The sequence below is a fragment of the Electrophorus electricus genome, chromosome 23 (genome assembly GCF_013358815.1).
Source record: "Electrophorus electricus isolate fEleEle1 chromosome 23, fEleEle1.pri, whole genome shotgun sequence".
NCBI lineage: Eukaryota > Metazoa > Chordata > Actinopteri > Gymnotiformes > Gymnotidae > Electrophorus > Electrophorus electricus.
Genome location: NC_049557.1, coordinates 5,018,180 through 5,034,489, shown reverse-complemented (window position 1 = coordinate 5,034,489; position 16,310 = coordinate 5,018,180). Strand labels below are relative to the sequence as shown.

The 16,310-nt window shown below is 45.6% G+C and overlaps 1 protein-coding gene across 2 annotated transcripts in view; it reads right to left on the bottom strand.

Moving 5' to 3' along the window:
- Window positions 1–16,044, bottom strand: part of agbl4 (ATP/GTP binding protein-like 4) — a 249,801-nt gene extending 233,757 nt beyond the window's left edge. The window contains exons 1-2 of one of the 2 annotated variants that reach the window (XM_027001298.2): window positions 15,273–16,044; window positions 14,014–14,136 (exon numbers count right to left, since the gene is read on the bottom strand). In XM_027001298.2, the coding sequence (XP_026857099.2) occupies window positions 14,014–14,136; window positions 15,273–15,357 (208 nt within the window). In that variant the 5' untranslated portion in view covers window positions 15,358–16,044. The remainder of the gene's footprint in view (window positions 1–14,013; window positions 14,137–15,272) is intronic. The other variant, XM_027001299.2, reaches the window with a different exon arrangement.
- Between the last annotated feature and the right edge of the window lie 266 nt (window positions 16,045–16,310).

Below are 16,310 nucleotides of genomic sequence, written 5' to 3'. Positions count from 1 at the left end.
TAAAAATATGAGCTGAACTTTGAGGGAACGTTATTAACATTCATCATAAGGCTTAGCGCAGAGCTGTTTGGCTAAATGGCATTTCCTTTGATTTGTGGATGACTGGCCGTGCCGGAGTCTCTCCAACACGGACGCGCCTCCAGAAGACAGCCAAGCTAATCCCATTAGAGAGCCCCGAGCCAGGCCAGTCGCACTCCTCACCCAGCACAAAGGAGAACCCCAGAGCCCTCAGGAACCAGGCGCGCCTGCCCCACTGCCTTCCCTCATTCAAAAAGAGAGATGCACTAATTGGTAAATATGTCTGGCTTGGTGGATTTTTAATTTCTAAAAGCTTACATTTCAGGTGCTCAACATATCAAAACATGAAAAATAAATGCTACAATACTGGAAAATATTACAAATTACTCTCACTAAAACATAATACTACAAAATAAAACATACACTATATGCACAGCGTTTGGAGGCAGAAACACGACTTTGATGTTAACAAAGAGAAGCAAAAGACATCAAAGAAGAAAGATACATTTAAATTATTTGCATTATAAATATAAAAAAAACACTGAAATATTCTTATAAAATTAAAATACTTGTAATATGCATGTTCATTGTACTTCTAAATTTAATAAGATTAGCTCATGTATAAATGTTAACATTCTGTCTCATGTGGAACATTTTAAAGAGCCTCAGTTCCCCATTTCTCTCTAGACACACAGAAAGGAATTAGTATGAACAACAGCTCCATGTGCTATAAGACAAGGATTTTGTGTGCATTTGTGTAGGTGTTTGTATAATCCAGTCAAAGAAAGATTGCGAGATGCCACTGCCGTCACCAACAGCCTGGTCATGCTGTAGTGGCAGATTTAGCAGGACCCCAGCCCTAGACCCCACCTCCCTACAGGCCTTCAGAAGCTCTTACAAGTTGCACTGTACACTGGGCAACAGAAATTTCACTTTGCTTTGCTTCCCCAACTTGAAATCCAAAGATTTAAATTCAAATCTATTTTTAGAATTTTTCTGTCACATACTGCTTTTAAGTGACAGGTCAAATTTCACACATACTCACATACTTACACACACACACACACACACACACACACACACACACACACACACACACACACACACACACACACATATATAAATTAATATATACAAATTATATATTACTTATTCATAGAGACTATTATTACAATTACACTTCTAAAAGGTACAGTGTAATCTTCACCTATATTTGGTCTCAGGAACATCAGGAGTAGTATATCAACAAAGAAGGGATCCACTTTCCTTTTGTACCACTATATGAGTATACTAGAACAATAGTTGATAGAAGATAAAACAATAGGTGCTAGAAAAAAATATGAAAGCATATCTGGATTCAGTGTGCAAAAATACACAAGAAACAGGCATTTTTTTGCAGGAAGCATAATCACTGTGGACCAGTGAAATTAGAGGGGACTCAGGAGCACAGCCACCTCCTGAATGTCTTTTTGCAATGTGCTCACTTTAATTATTGGAAAAGCAGTCGGCCGCTCCCACAGGTGAGAATTCCTGAACACAGACGACCAAGAAAGCTGGAATTGATTCAAAGCCCAGGAAAAGGCTGTCTGCCTCCGAACTCACTCATTCTCTTACTCACTCACTCACTCACTCACACGCTTGCTCGCTCGCTCGCTCTCTCTCTCTCTCTCTCTCTCTCTCTCTCTCTCTCTCTCTCTCTCTCTCTCTCTCTCTCTCTCTCTCTCTCTCTCTCTCACAACAACTCTAAAGGCAAAGAGACTGCAGCAGCATCCAATCCTGCCACACCCCAGCCGGCCACATATTTATTGTCAAATACGAATGAGATTAAAGCTGTGACCTCTAACTTTAAAGAAGTCAGTAACAGGTGTCTGGACAGGGAGAGCCTGGAGACGGGCATAAATCACAACCAGTCCTCTGCCACGGTGTGGGATTAGACAGGCTGCACTATGCAAAAATGCCAGCGCCAGCTCAGAGGGTGACGGACACTAATTAATGACATCAATTACAGAATGTCACCAAATCACCACGCCATCATTAAAATGGCACTAAATAGTGAATTAGCATTTTTACCCATCCCTCAAAAAAAAAAAAAAAAACGGAACAGGGAATAAAATGGAAGTGAACAAAGTGTCTGGCGTGTATGTTGGACAGAAAGCAGTTGGAGCTCTCACCAGGAGGAAGCAGCAGGGCAAACGCAGGAGCCGGGTGCCAGAGGAGCCCCAGCGCGGTCTTCAGCCCACGCGCCTGGCACCAGTGATAAAGAGGCCAATGAATCTGAAAAGGTTCAAATGTTCCTTCTGCCCTCACACAGCTACGATCTTATTCCTTTCCCTTTCAGAGAAGAAGTGCCCAAAGCAAGCATGTTCATTTCATAACAGTTGGTAGGTCACAGGGAGCCATTCACTGTGAAATTGACTAAATTGTATTATCGATCTCAGCCATGAAACACACTCTGTGTTGGGGGGGGGGGGGGGGGGGGGGGGGCTACCGTAGGCAGGCTGAGACAGCCTCAGAGTGCCTCTACAGCTGCTGTCAAGCCCTTGATCTTATTTTCAGGGATCTGAGCCAAAATCTGCTGGTTTACTTCTTTAAATCCACATGTAGAGTGCACCTCGGCTGTCCCCCTCACCCACACATCTTTTTTTTTTTCTTTCCTTATCATTTCATGAGCTGTATGGTGGTGGACTCCTCAGTGGCTAAATACCAGTCAGTTCCAATTTTGTGCTATCTTTTTACAAGTTAATTATCTGAAGGGCCACAAAGGACAAGAGAGCTGGCAGCAAGACAACAGCCTAGGTCTCGCCTCTGTGTTGGATTTGGTGTGGGGTTGTTTTTTTTTTGGGGGGGGGGGGGGGGGGGTATTGCCTGTTTTCTTCCCCTCTTCCCTCATCTCTCTTCATCTCTCTCTCTCTCTCTCTCTCTCTTTCTTTCTCCCCCAGCCATACGAATAATCACTTCTGCAGAGGGCCTGGAGATAAAACCAGGAGGTGCTTGAGAGTCCTTGGCGAGCTGGCGGCGAGGGGAAGGTCAGCGGCAGTGCTGTGGGCGGCCCTTATCGGGCCTGGTACGTGGCTATCGGGGAGCATGCACTCGCGTTTATTTACAGCCGAGGCTCCCTGCGGGGGCACACCGGCCTGCCCGGCCCTGATTGGCCTGTAATGAGTTGGGGAACACGAGGATGGATCTGAGGGAAAGGCGGTGGAGCGGGGCCCGCTGAGAACACCGCAGCATCCGCAGGTCATGAGTACAGGAGGCAGGAGAGGCCTCCACTATGGGGTGGAATGAAATGTCAAAGAGGGTGTGAACTGCTCACGCTGTTCACTTTTGGCACAAGCACACACACACACAGACGCACACAGAGACGCACACAGAGACGCACACAGAGACGCACACACAGATGCACACACAGACGCACACACAGACGCACACACAGACAAACTCATGGCTCGGATTGTGGTGTCAGATCTAATACTGTCTCATAAAGGCAGACTGAAGTCCATCACTGGCAGCTGAAGTTCCGTATAACCTTACTGAAAGGTCTAACACTATCTGTCTCCCTCCCTCTAACAGCTCCTACTGCTATTACAGGACCTCCACATTGGGTTGCCACAGCTTGCTGCCGTCTGGTCCAGTCAGCCGTGCTGGCCAGGCTGTGGCCACAGCTCTGTCCTCTGGCTGCAGACCAGTAACATCATAGCTGAGGTGGACAGAGGGAGGAGCATGATGTCGGCAAGGTCCCGGCATGAACCACGCCCCCTTTCTCTCGGGGGCAAGGGGGACAGAAATCTCTTATTGTTAAACTACTTTTCAATCTGGAGAATTACACAAAGTTCTCCCACCGTCAGTGCGCTGCCTGCTTTATGAGAGGGTGGTGGGGTGGGGAGGGGAAGGCCTACCCTGAAAGCCACTCAAAAGCCTTGGCAGACCACCAGTGCTCCATCTCCTCCCGCTCTCCCCCTGCTTCTGGGCCCGCTGCACCCGTCTGGTGCGTCTACTTTAGCAAAATTAAACAAGGGAGCAATAGATATAAATATAACAAAGTCAAAAAGTACAACAGCAGAGAGAGGCCAAAAAAAAAAAAGGTTAAAAAACAGCAAGAGTAAATCCAACCGCACCACTAATCCTCAGTAAATGCACTTAAAATGAGGGACTTAGATTCATAATTTGACATATTAATTTACAAAGTCTCTTAGCGCTGGAGGCAAAATAAAAGCACGGAGAGGGTCGTAGGCGGGCTAGGAGAGCTGCAGGATACGGTGGGAGCAGAGGGCCCCCCCAACCCTCTTCAAAGGGACTCGGGCAACATTAGAAGTACAATGTCCCACATGCTTAAAAAGGCCCTGGTTCAGAGCCAGTGGGCAGCCTAGAATTGGCTATCCGGATTGGCTGCCCGGATTGGCTGTCCTGATTGGCTACCCTGATTGGCTGTTCGGATACAGCCCTGCCCTGTAGAGGTCTTGTGAAACCCTGACTGAGACGCTGTGCAAGAGGTTGCAGGAAGTGAATGTGTGCTGATCCATGTACACAGGCACATGCACACACGTGCAGGCCGATTCGCCATCAGCTTTCGATGTTGTGATGCTCAGTATCCCAAGCGCACACTGTGGTCACAGTCAAAGTCTCTGACCGTAGTGGGACACAGAGTTGAAATGAGGAATGACAAAGGGTTAAAGGACAGCTCTTGCATGTTAGGTCCACTAGTTGTACCCTACCAGTTGGCCAGCGCATGGACAAACACCACGGAAGTCCTCTCGCATTTCTCAGACCACACGCCCTGACGACTATATAGGGCACATTTCAATTTTGTTTACTCCTGAGCAACTGCCTGTAACCAAACCAAATGCATTTCCATCAAAAATTCCGGCTCCGTTTCTGCACGTCGGTTTACAAACATATTCCAAGCATATAAATGTGAGACGGCAAACAAAACCTGACACACCAGTGCGCCTCATCTCAAGGAGAACGCTTTAAATAAATCAGCCAAATAAACAGAAGAGAAGTGAGAAAAAAAGGGAAAAAATGAGAGAGGCAGAGCGAGAGAGAGATGGAGAGAGAGGAAGAGAAAGGAGAACGCAGCGCGCAAAGGCATTACAAATCCTCGCCGTTTGGCCAAGCCGGGTGTCCTTGGCTGGGATGAAGAACGACACTTCTGCCTGGCGAGTGTTTATGGCATCGGGAGAGCTGGCGGAATGGGGGGTGGGGGGTGGGGATGGATTACTCCATCAGCAGAGCGCAGCGTGTTCACCGAGCGAAGGGCCTCAGCACGGCTCTGCCCACAGTACCTCGCACCCGAAACAGCCGTCTGCCGCGGCTGTGCTGGAAGCTCCATGAGGCTTGATCCTGAGAGGCACGGGCGCGCCACGCCACCCAAAACTAGCCCATGGAATAACCAAGGCGCTCAGGGGGCGTGAACATGAATGAATGTGGAGGAGAAGGCTCTAGAAGGGAGAGTGGGAAGTGTAACAGCAGCTCTGTATCACTGGACCTCTGTCTCGCATGTAGAGGAGTTAGTCCTGTTGACCTCACCACACTGGTGGGTAAACACACACACAAACACACACACACACACAAAAATATACAGAGCTAGGAAATGCTCAGTGGGCCAACTGAGGTCAGAACAGTTGTTTAGACAACATGCTAACCCCATGCACTCTGGGTCCACTAGGTGGCATCAGCTCATCCATTCATATGAAGTGTCATATCTCTAATTCAAGACGGGAAGCCTCAGATCTTCACGCAGGTGGCTTATTCTGAATGTCTGCTGCCACCAGCACAACCACACAAACCGTGACTTATCACCGTCAGCCGGGACACCACAAGGACGTCGCAGGACAGGAATACAAAGCTCCAGATCCAACCCCAAACCCCTTTCCTGCATCACATGTGAGCTCGGCCACAGGTTCCAGTCTCATCTCCACATACACAACTGCCATGATTTGTTTGAGTCTCCTCTAATGGCGGTTGATAGCCACTTTTAGCTGGACCGATTGCTTTTGCGTTAAAGAAGATTTGTGCTCTGAGTAAATCTCTCACTAATAACTGTCGAATAGAAGGTGTGAGGCCCATGCTGTGGGTCGCCCCTAAAGCCCATTATAAGTGCTGGTGAGGGTATGTGCAGTGCGCTAATTGAAGTAGTGTCACATTCGCCAACAGAGCCTATAGGCACGAATTAGTTTCTAGACTAGGCGGCTTAAGGTGAGAAAGTGCTACACGGTTTAAATTGTGCCAGTTTAAGAGTCCCGTGAGCACAGCACAGCATAAGGTGGCATGGCTAGTATATAACAGCCAGTTTATGTACAGGTTACTTTAATGTCTGTCATGCGGCGACAGTGACGTCAACCTTGAAGAGAATGTCTGCTTAGTCAGATAAAACGTTCCTTTTACAGGATCGTTTACTAGTGCTGACACTACAGTGTTGTGGTTGAAAGCGTCTCTAAATATCCCGTGAAAGGCAGGCCAGGTGACGCAGCGTATTCTGCACAGGCGTGGCGCTGCGAGGCCAACAGCCACCCCGCCGAGGGTGGGCGCACGGGTTTCCTTCCTTGACATTTCTATGAACGTCTGCATCTGTGTAATCAGCGGTTGGCCTGAGCTGCTAGCCACGCTCCCATCCTCGCAGAGCGGCGCCGGCTCGACCATCGCCCTCGACCCTGATCAAAAAGTAACCGAGGACAACGGCAAGAATGACACCTGCTTGGTTTGCCTGTGCACTCTGGAGACAGCCATCCGCCCAGCTGCCTGGCTCCACAGCGCAGACACACACTCACAGTGTAAACACTGTATACGCTCTATCCACATGCAGGCCCAAGGTAGGGTGGTAAATGCCATGCTGTATGTGGGCACAGCCCGCTGGAAAGTCTAGCTCAGTCACTGAAGCTCTTGTGTGGCGAGGAATTTAGTCCCAATGCAACTGAGCGCTGCCATTTTGGGTGCTAAATCTCCAAGGGCACAACATTGACATTTAAGGTTTGAGAAATTGGCCTCATGATTTTTCTTCATCCCTAGGGACTCATTAATGCTGCTACATATTCACCACACAACATGTTTTACCATAATTAGCTTTCAACTCACTTAATCCTTTTCTTTCCATGAGAATCAAAGAAAATTGTAATCATACATCTATCAGCAAAAGAAAAAAGGACACAGCATAATCCCCTGTGTAACTTAACCATTAAAGATTTCACTGCTCTTCTGTTGTTAGCATGGAGCAAGGAACTCCTGAGGAGACAGAGAGAGGAAGCTTGCAGCAGAGTAAAAGTGAAGTTTCCTGGTCGTTAGCCTTGGCTATGTAGAGAGACCGGCCTCTGACAAGGCCATGCATAGTGCTGACACATGTACAATAATGCACAGTACTGACACACGCACGGCCATGCACAGTGCTGACACACGCACGGCCGTGCACAGTGCTGACACACGCACGGCCGTGCACAGTGCTGGCACACGCACGGCCGTGCACAGTGCTGACACACGCACGGCCGAGCACAGTGCTGACACACGCACGGCCGTGCACAGTGCTGACACACGCACGGCCGAGCACAGTGCTGACACACGCACGGCCGTGCACAGTGCTGACACACGCACGGCCATGCACAGTGCTGACACACGCACGGCCGTGCACAGTGCTGACACATGCACAGTACTGACACATGCACATCCATGCACAATACTGACACATGCACAGTACTGATACATGCACATCCATGCACAGAACTGACACATGCAGAGTACTGACACATGCACATCCATGCAGAATGCTGAGACATGCACATTCATGCACAGTACTGACACATGCACATTCATGCATAGCTATGTGCAGTGCTGGGACATGCACAGCCATAGACATTGTTTACACAGGCACAGTATTGAAACATGCTCCATAATGCCACTGCATATGGCAGGAGACCTGCAGCCCAAAGCTCACAAAAGGAGTAGGATTACTAACCTTTAAAATAATGTCTAGAAACTTTTAAAATGTTAGAAATTAATAAAGGTAATAATTACTAGTACCTAAAAAAACTATAACTTTTATCTGCAAACATCAGAATCTACACAGGAAACTTAGCCTCCCGGCACCTTTCAAAATAAAAACAAAAAACCTTTTTGTTTCACACCGCCATCTATGTTTTCCTCATGTTGTTCTTGAAGTGATGAAAACATTTCTAGTGGTCTAATATGGGAAGAAGCCCACTTCACCCCCTCAGAGCCCCGCTGATGCCTGTTGCCACTTGTGCTAAGCATGGAGCTTGATTGGTAGAACGGCCCCCACTTCTCTAATCAATAGGAAGCAGACGGTCTTGATTCGGAGGAGCCTGAAAGTACAGAAATCTCTTAGAAAGTGCAGAAATCTCTTAGAAAGTTGGGCCACTTTTTGTCCCGTCTTTCTGTCTCTCTTTCACTCTCTCTCTCTCTCTCTCTCTCTCTCTCTCTCCTTTCCCTACCTTCCCTCTCTCACTCTCCCTTCCTCTCTCCAGCGGTGACTATAATCGTTCATGCAGTAGATGTACTCTGCTAGTGTGACATGAAGACTTTAGAGGGAAGATGAGGGGGAGATCAGAAGACACACAAAAATCCCCAGTTAGAGAAAAGAAACACAAACAATTAAAGCGCCATCAGTGGTAAACTATTCATCCTCATTATCAGTCTCTCAGCAGAGGCCTTGTCAAGCTCTGACTCCACAAATCTTTTGTTCACCGACTTGAGGGAGATGTACTATTACCACAATGAATAACTTAAACTCCACTGTGCAAACAGCAGAATGTTTTGGAGATACTTACTGCGGGGTCCACAGCACATGGTCACGTGCACATACAAGCATATGCACAACACACAGATACACACACACACACACACACACACACACACACACACACACACACACACACACACACATACACACACATTATGCCTCCCTTATGCCTGTCTGGCACTGGCACCAGATTTAATCAGGAACAGTCAATGAGTTTTATTACTCAAAAGACATAATCCTCTGATGAAACACCAATGTGTAGAGCAAATTTCAATGTAAGATTTCCCCAGGAATAATTATGCAACTGACGTGAGCAACATCTACTGTAATGTAATAACAGGAGAGACCTCGGTACCTACAGCTCCTAATGGCAACAGGGAAACTAAACAAATCCTCTGCTCATGAAAACATCTACAAATGTCTTCACACGTCTATACAAAAGAATCTTCCATCTTCTGATCTGAATTTAGATCATGAAATTGAAGTTCCATGCAAACAAATGTTAACGTGCAAACAAATGTTATTAATGCTTAGTTGTACATTTTTAATATCTGCAGACAAGTGCACAAAACCCAAGTCCAAAACAAGAAGTGCACAAAAATATTTAAAGTACAATTACTACATGTGCTAACAATACTAATCAACTAAATAAATATTCGTTGACTATAAAAAAGAGTAAACAATATTAGAATACATTAGTAATAAACAATCAAATGTTGTAGGCCTATAAAATCTCAATATTAAATCACTAATTATATCCTTGAAACTAATTTGCATGCAGGACCCTACGGAAGTTCCCATAATGTTTCTAATTCCACCATATACAAAGAGCTTTCAAAACCACTTTAACGATGCCTTCAGGAAATATTCATTATGTTTTTGGTACTATCAAGCTGTGCATAATGGGGGTCTTAAGTTCTATAAAACAGAGTAAGAGAACAGGAGCAAGGGAGAATGAGAGAGTAAGAGTGAGAAATAGCTAGTGTTAGAGAGAGAGAAGGAGAGAGAGAGAGAGATAGTTCAAGTAAGGTCCAACTGCCTCAGAAAAGACATACTACTGCCTTAATCTGCATACAGCTGACAAGAAAGTGAGTTATATCTCATCTAAATGTAAATTAGGTGTTTTATACCTTCAGTAAACAGTTTACATAACCATGGACTGTTTTAATAAACCAATTAGAATTTATTACCTTGATACTAAGGATATGAGCCATTTCTCTGAATTCACATTTTTATGCAAAACCCTGACAGCTGTCTTGGGGGGGGGGGGGGGGGGGGGGAAGGAGAAACAATTGTATTGGCAGCAGGAGGTAAGCTGAGTGATATCTCAGCTTTAGGTCAAATGTACATTTACTCCAACTCCTGCGACTCGCTCAGCAATAAATTAGGCTCGAAGTGAGAGGACGTGTGCAACTGTGATGTCACACCTTTAAAATACATCACACGGAAAGAGATGCATTTGCATGAGCTATATTCATTTTCCATCTGCCACTGTCAAATACCGAGTATATATTGCCGGTGGGTGAATTGAGAATTGACACATCAACTGAATTCACAATGGTATGTCCAAAACAGGCATGATTATTACAGCTACAACTACAGTATTATAAAATGGGCTTGGCAACATGTTCCCTTGATGAGCTTGACCTTAACGTCTGGCATACAGCTCCAACTGTTCCAAACGCAAACACCAAAATGCAAACACCAAAACACAAACACCAAAAAAGGAATAACGGAAACCACAGACAGGATGACAAAAGTTCCGCTCAGAAGGCGCAGCAGAGTTTGCTCATGAGCCGGCTGCCACCCCACCCCCCACCTCCCATCCCCCCACCCCCACCCCGGGTCAAGCTTAAAAAGATGAATCTTCAGATCCTGGGCTTCCTTCTTTCTTCCCAGCCGTCCGAGGTGAGTGGCTCTGGTGAGGTTGGAGCACAGTACTAAGCAGCGCTCAGCGCCTAAAAATCCACGGACGGCCCCAGCCAGCCTTTGTCAGCACGCAAGCGCTTAGCGGCGTTTAGCCACTGTGCTGCTTTGCTTTGCTGAAGCAGCAACAGGACATTAATTTGACATTAGCGCAGTAATATCAATTCCTCTCCCCTTTTCCCATGCAACTTGGGTAATGCATTTACTGGAAAGAGATTAATATCAATTCCATAAATCATTCAGGAGAATTTCCCCAGCCAGACACATGGGGGTAATATCATATATGTTAGCTGATCTCTGCCTGGCCGCTCGATGCTCATTAATCAATGTGGCGGCTCCTCAGGGCCAGTCAGGAGGGAAAGCAGAGAAACTTCTAAAATCCCATGATTATTTATTTATATTGACTCTGGCTCTGTAAATTTATGTTGATCGTATTCCTTGTCCTTTCGCCGCTGCCCTTTGCTGCCCACGAGCAGAGGTGCTGATACAAAGCAGGGCGGAGCCTGTGGGTTCCACTGCAGCGATGGGCTTCAGAGGCCGAGCGCACTACGCTTCACCGTGGCTCTCCTGGCTACACAGTCCGACTTTGAGCCTTCAAAGGTGCTCTCTGGCTACACATCTCCCCATTTCTTTCATGCAGGCCTACTCATGCATTGTATACCATTGTAATGCAATGCTTTTGGGCTTCATCTGAAACCTCCAATTTTAGCTTTCGATCAAAAGCTACAAAATCATACACTTTCATCCAGCCTCTCTCAGCGCGAAGTAACAAGCTGATAAGACCAAAACAGCCAGCCCATCCTAAAATTGCATTGATATGGAACATTTCCAAAAGCACAAAAATCCTTTAAAAAGTGCTCCCATGGGGAGACCAGAGGCAGGGGCAAGCCTTGGCCCTGCAGTGGAGTGAATTGGTTGCCTGTCAAGAATATGAAAGCTGAGTCTCATCTGTTGGAGACCCTGAACCTAATCTCCCAGCAGAGAATGATATTGTGTCTGTTCCAGAGTCCCACTGATTCACTGTCAATCCAGCCGCAAGCCTCTCTCAGCTGCCCACTTGACCTTGTCACAGAAAAAGCACTTTATTTTCATTACGCCGCCATATTCATTCGGCCCTTGCAAAAGGAACCAAACAAAGGCCATTTACTCAAAGCATTCTTCAAAATGTTATCGCACTGTTTAATTACAGCTTTCAACAAGGCAGACAGACAAGGTAAAAGAGCAGGCACTCTCGTGTCAGGCTTTACATTTTTTACCCTCTCTTTTTAAAAGGAGATAATTAGTCAGTAAAAGCATGGCTCACATTGAGAACTGTCTGGTGCTATACAGCAGGAAAGTTCAGCTCAACACAAGATGAGAGCTGCTACTGGTCATCATGTGACGTCAAGAGAAAGCAGCGGCAGCCAAACGTTTCACTCCCGACGTCCCCCTACAGCACAGGCTTCCTGTGCGCCAACATCTGCAGCCGTAGGTGTGTTGTAGGTCGAATGCTTGTGCCTCTAGAACAGTTAGACCTAGAGAGGTCTTGGTGCCGCATGGAGCCGGACTGCAGGCACTCCAAAGAGTGAGCATCAGGCCTTCGCATTTCCTGAAGTTTTTGAGCATCGTGGATTTTGTCTGTGAATCGCTCTAGAGGAGGTTTCCATAAGCAAGCATTTATCAACACAGTACAACTGCCAGCATTTGCATTTAGCAGAAAGAAACCAGATTCAGCAAGCTGGAAGGGTGGAATTACCAAGCTGCTCTGCAGGGCAGAGGGGGCTTGCTCATAGAATATCAATTAGGCAGGTTGCATGACACTGAAACATATTCTTGTATCCCAAAATAGGTTGTATTTTCTAGTAACAGCAGAGAATTTTGAAAAAAAAAAAAAAAGATAAAACTAAGAGCAAAATCTCATGTGACAAGTGTGCAGTGCCGCTGAGACGAGAAGTTATAGCTCACTGATGCTGGCTTTTCTGCAGTGGTCATGGCAACGCTTACATCACTGAGCCAGTCACATGACTAGCCATGAGCAAGCAACAGCAACTATGTGCAAAATATTTACTGAAAGTGATATGCAAAAATATTACTTAGTGTAACAGGCATCTAGGTTAAAAAAAATGTAGGATATGAGCAAAATAGCTACAGGCAATGTTTTCCCCAGGACTTCTGTGTGGTTTTGAGGTTTGCTCTGGAATGTGCATTTAGTTCCCTCGACTGCTGTTATAAATAGCCAGAGGGAAATTCAGCTTCACTAAGTTTCTCACAGAATGGCCCATTCACTTTATAAAGGCCCATTCGCTAAAGTTGTCTCATTGTAAGCTGCATATTGTGTGTGTGCGTGTGTGAGCGTGTGTGTATGTGTGTGCGTGCGTGTGTGTGTGTGCGCGTGTGTGAGCGTGTGTGTGTGTGCGTGTGTGTGGATGGGCTGGGAGTGAAAAAGATGAAGCAAAAAAAGGGCAAATCTTTCAAGCATAGCTGATGTCACAGAGGCTCCCACATGGGACGCTCTGCTCCAGGTTTTGTGTACTATCCTGCCGGCTTTACCCTGGCACCGCCCACCGATCACTACAGTTATGGGTATTTCTGAGCCTCATTTCCTGGTCCGCTGTTGCGCTGCTGTTGCGCTCCATCTGGTTTTCGCCCTCTGCTTGTCTTTGTGTTCATGATTATGGATGTGCCTGCTGTCTCCGTGTGCGTGCGCTTCTTTGACCCCGCTGCCTCCTGGACTAGCCCTGGTAAACCCTCTCAGCACATGCACATCCTGCTCTCACTACTTCACATTTCCTACAGTTTAAGTGAATATCCTCTGTGACGGGATCAGTGTTGTGAGAAAAATCTCAAGCATTTGCCTGTTATATTGCAGTTGTCTTTATATTATTTAAACTAGTACACTTTTGACTTTGTACCTCTCTTTTGTCAAGATGATCTTATTTCCAAGAGTCATGTGATATCCTGCTGACCAGATGTGTGCAGTATAGAAAACAATATGTAGATTTAATAAGAAAATATGGAGTTTTAATAAGAATCCTTGAGCAATTGTATTTGGACTGTAATTGTAATTGTAATTGTAAGTGGATGTGTGAAGTACAAGGCATTGACACTTTTTGTTCTTCACCTCATATCTGGATTTTTTTGCAACTGTAGGCCATCAGTCCAATGTATTATCTTTCATCAAAACAAAATCAACCAAACCTATGATAGACCGTGTAGACAGGGGCATGCAGTATACTACACCTGAGCGTAGCATTAGTGTGTTGGCACATACACAGGGTAAAAGGAAAAATGTTGAGAATCCCAAGAGTACCCGGACTGAGCTGCAAAACTGCCAGCGTACTCACCACTCTCAAAGCAGGCGTCAAAGGTGAGGTGGCCTTTCCTGGGGGCTCCCGTGTGCCCTGGAGGAGTCACTGTCAGTTTGCTCACATTCCCCACCAAGGCATCATCTCCTCCAGCCTCGCTGCCTGCAAAACACACTGGTATTAAACAGAATTAAAAGGTAAACACATCAGTATTCTTTGGTACTGTTTAACACCTATTGGGACTGCACAGACTGCTATATAAAACCCCCATGTTTATCATCTTTTGATATATTCAGACCTGAAAGATTTTAGAATAGCTGTTGTGGGTCAGGGAATCTAACATTCGATTTTTACAGGACATCTGCTGAGTAAAACTTTCAGTAGGCTACAGCCAAAAAAAAATGGAACTGAATATAGTTAAACAGAATAACATTGATTTCTTTTTTGAGCATTTTAGGTCATACTGATTGTAGCTTATGTATTGAAAGTATTTGGGAATTATGTCTTTTGGCAATATTATTAGTTGTTCAGAAACTTGAATAAACATTTACTTTCTGCCGAAAGTATTGCAATAAATACCGAGTGTTTAGTCATTTCGTAAAAATATGATAGGTGGTTCCGAAAACTTTGATACCCGGCCGAAAAGCAGAACCACAGCCTGTAGGTAGTTTATCCAAACACACCGCAGCCATGCGTGCTGTCTGTAGACTGCACATCTCTGCGCTATGCAGTGGCTACTTGGCTCATTTTCATATTGTTCGTATTGAAGCCGTGCTCCTGCCATGTTAAAGACCTCGGAGAGCTGATATACTAATATATAATATATAATATATACTGATATACTAAACTGGCTGATTGCTGTCAGTGACTCGGTTCTCGGACCCTGACAGCCAGCGAGGACAGCCATCCTAGCAAACGTGCTCGGAATAACGACGCTATTGAAGGGATTCCCCTGCAGTCCGTTCACTTTGCGCACAACCAGCCATCTTAGCTACATCCTTCGGCGCGGTATTTGCGAGGACGACGTCCGAAAACAAACAGACTATTCCGTTGTTTATTACTCAGGTCGGTCGTAGCCGTGGCTTGACCTCATTCTAACGGACCGCCGCTAACGCTAGCTGGTTAGCCAGAGAGCTTAGCACTTAGCCGCAGCTAGCTAGAGCGGCTTGGTTAGCGTTATCCAGCGAACACTCGCTCTTTATAAACGTGGAGTCCGCCATGGCTCAGCACCACGTCCAGCGCCCATGTGTCTGCGCTTGTCAGACGCGGCGGTGGCGCTGGTCTCTGTGTTTACACACCAGCGTCGAGGTCTCTGCTCTTCTCCTCCATCTTCCGCTCCGCTTTTCCTCTCAGCGCTGGCGGGGCTCGAGACGCCGAACGCATGTTGCCAAGGCAACGCCGCGCGACCCGGGTGAAGAAGGCGGTGCGCGCGCGCAAGGATTTTAACGCGTGCACCAAACGCGGCAAGGTGCGCGCGCAGGAAGCAGGTCCGGCTCCCCCAGGCCGCGCGGATGTCTCTCTGCAAGCGCCTGCCTTTCTGCATGGGACGGAATATGGCTGTCGAAAGTATGGAGCTTAGACACACCCGGTCTTTGTTTGTTTCTAAGCTACTCTTTTCTGCATTTTTCTGCAAGAAAAATACAGTGAATGTATCAAAAGAATGAAATGATGTGATTATGGTGTGTTAAATAAACACTGTTATGTAAGTAGCTTTACTTTACTATTAGTGTTCTCTTAACGAGCAGTAGGAGGGTGCCACCTGCGATTCTTTCCCACCGATCTTGAAGAGACTCTGACACATGCTAAGCGCTTGTATGGTGAAAGTCTAAAATTCTGAATGAAAACTATTTGCTTAATTGGGCTCAAATTATTTTGGAAATTAATTCATATATAGCCTGTCAACATTCAGTATTTTAAAACATGTAAGCATAAACCATTAGAATGAAATGCCTTGAACATTATGAAAAACATACATTCAGTCAGATGTATTCTAAGTTTTGACTGGTACTGTACATAAATAAGCTTGTTTTATACAAAAATACCGTGTCCTTTATATTTAGCCTTTACATCATTCATCAAAAGTTTTTGGCTTTAAAAATTCTAATTTCTTCTCCCTCTGAAAAACATGCCAATTGTAAGTAATGCCTTGAGTAGCCGGTTGCACCACATGTTCATCAACATGTTTTTCTTTGTATTTTTAAAATAATACTAATACTAATACTAATACTAATACTAATACTACTACTACTACTACTACTACTACTAATAATAATAATAATAATAATAATAATAATAATATCTTAAATAATTATTTCTGTTCTTTTTCTAAATTATTG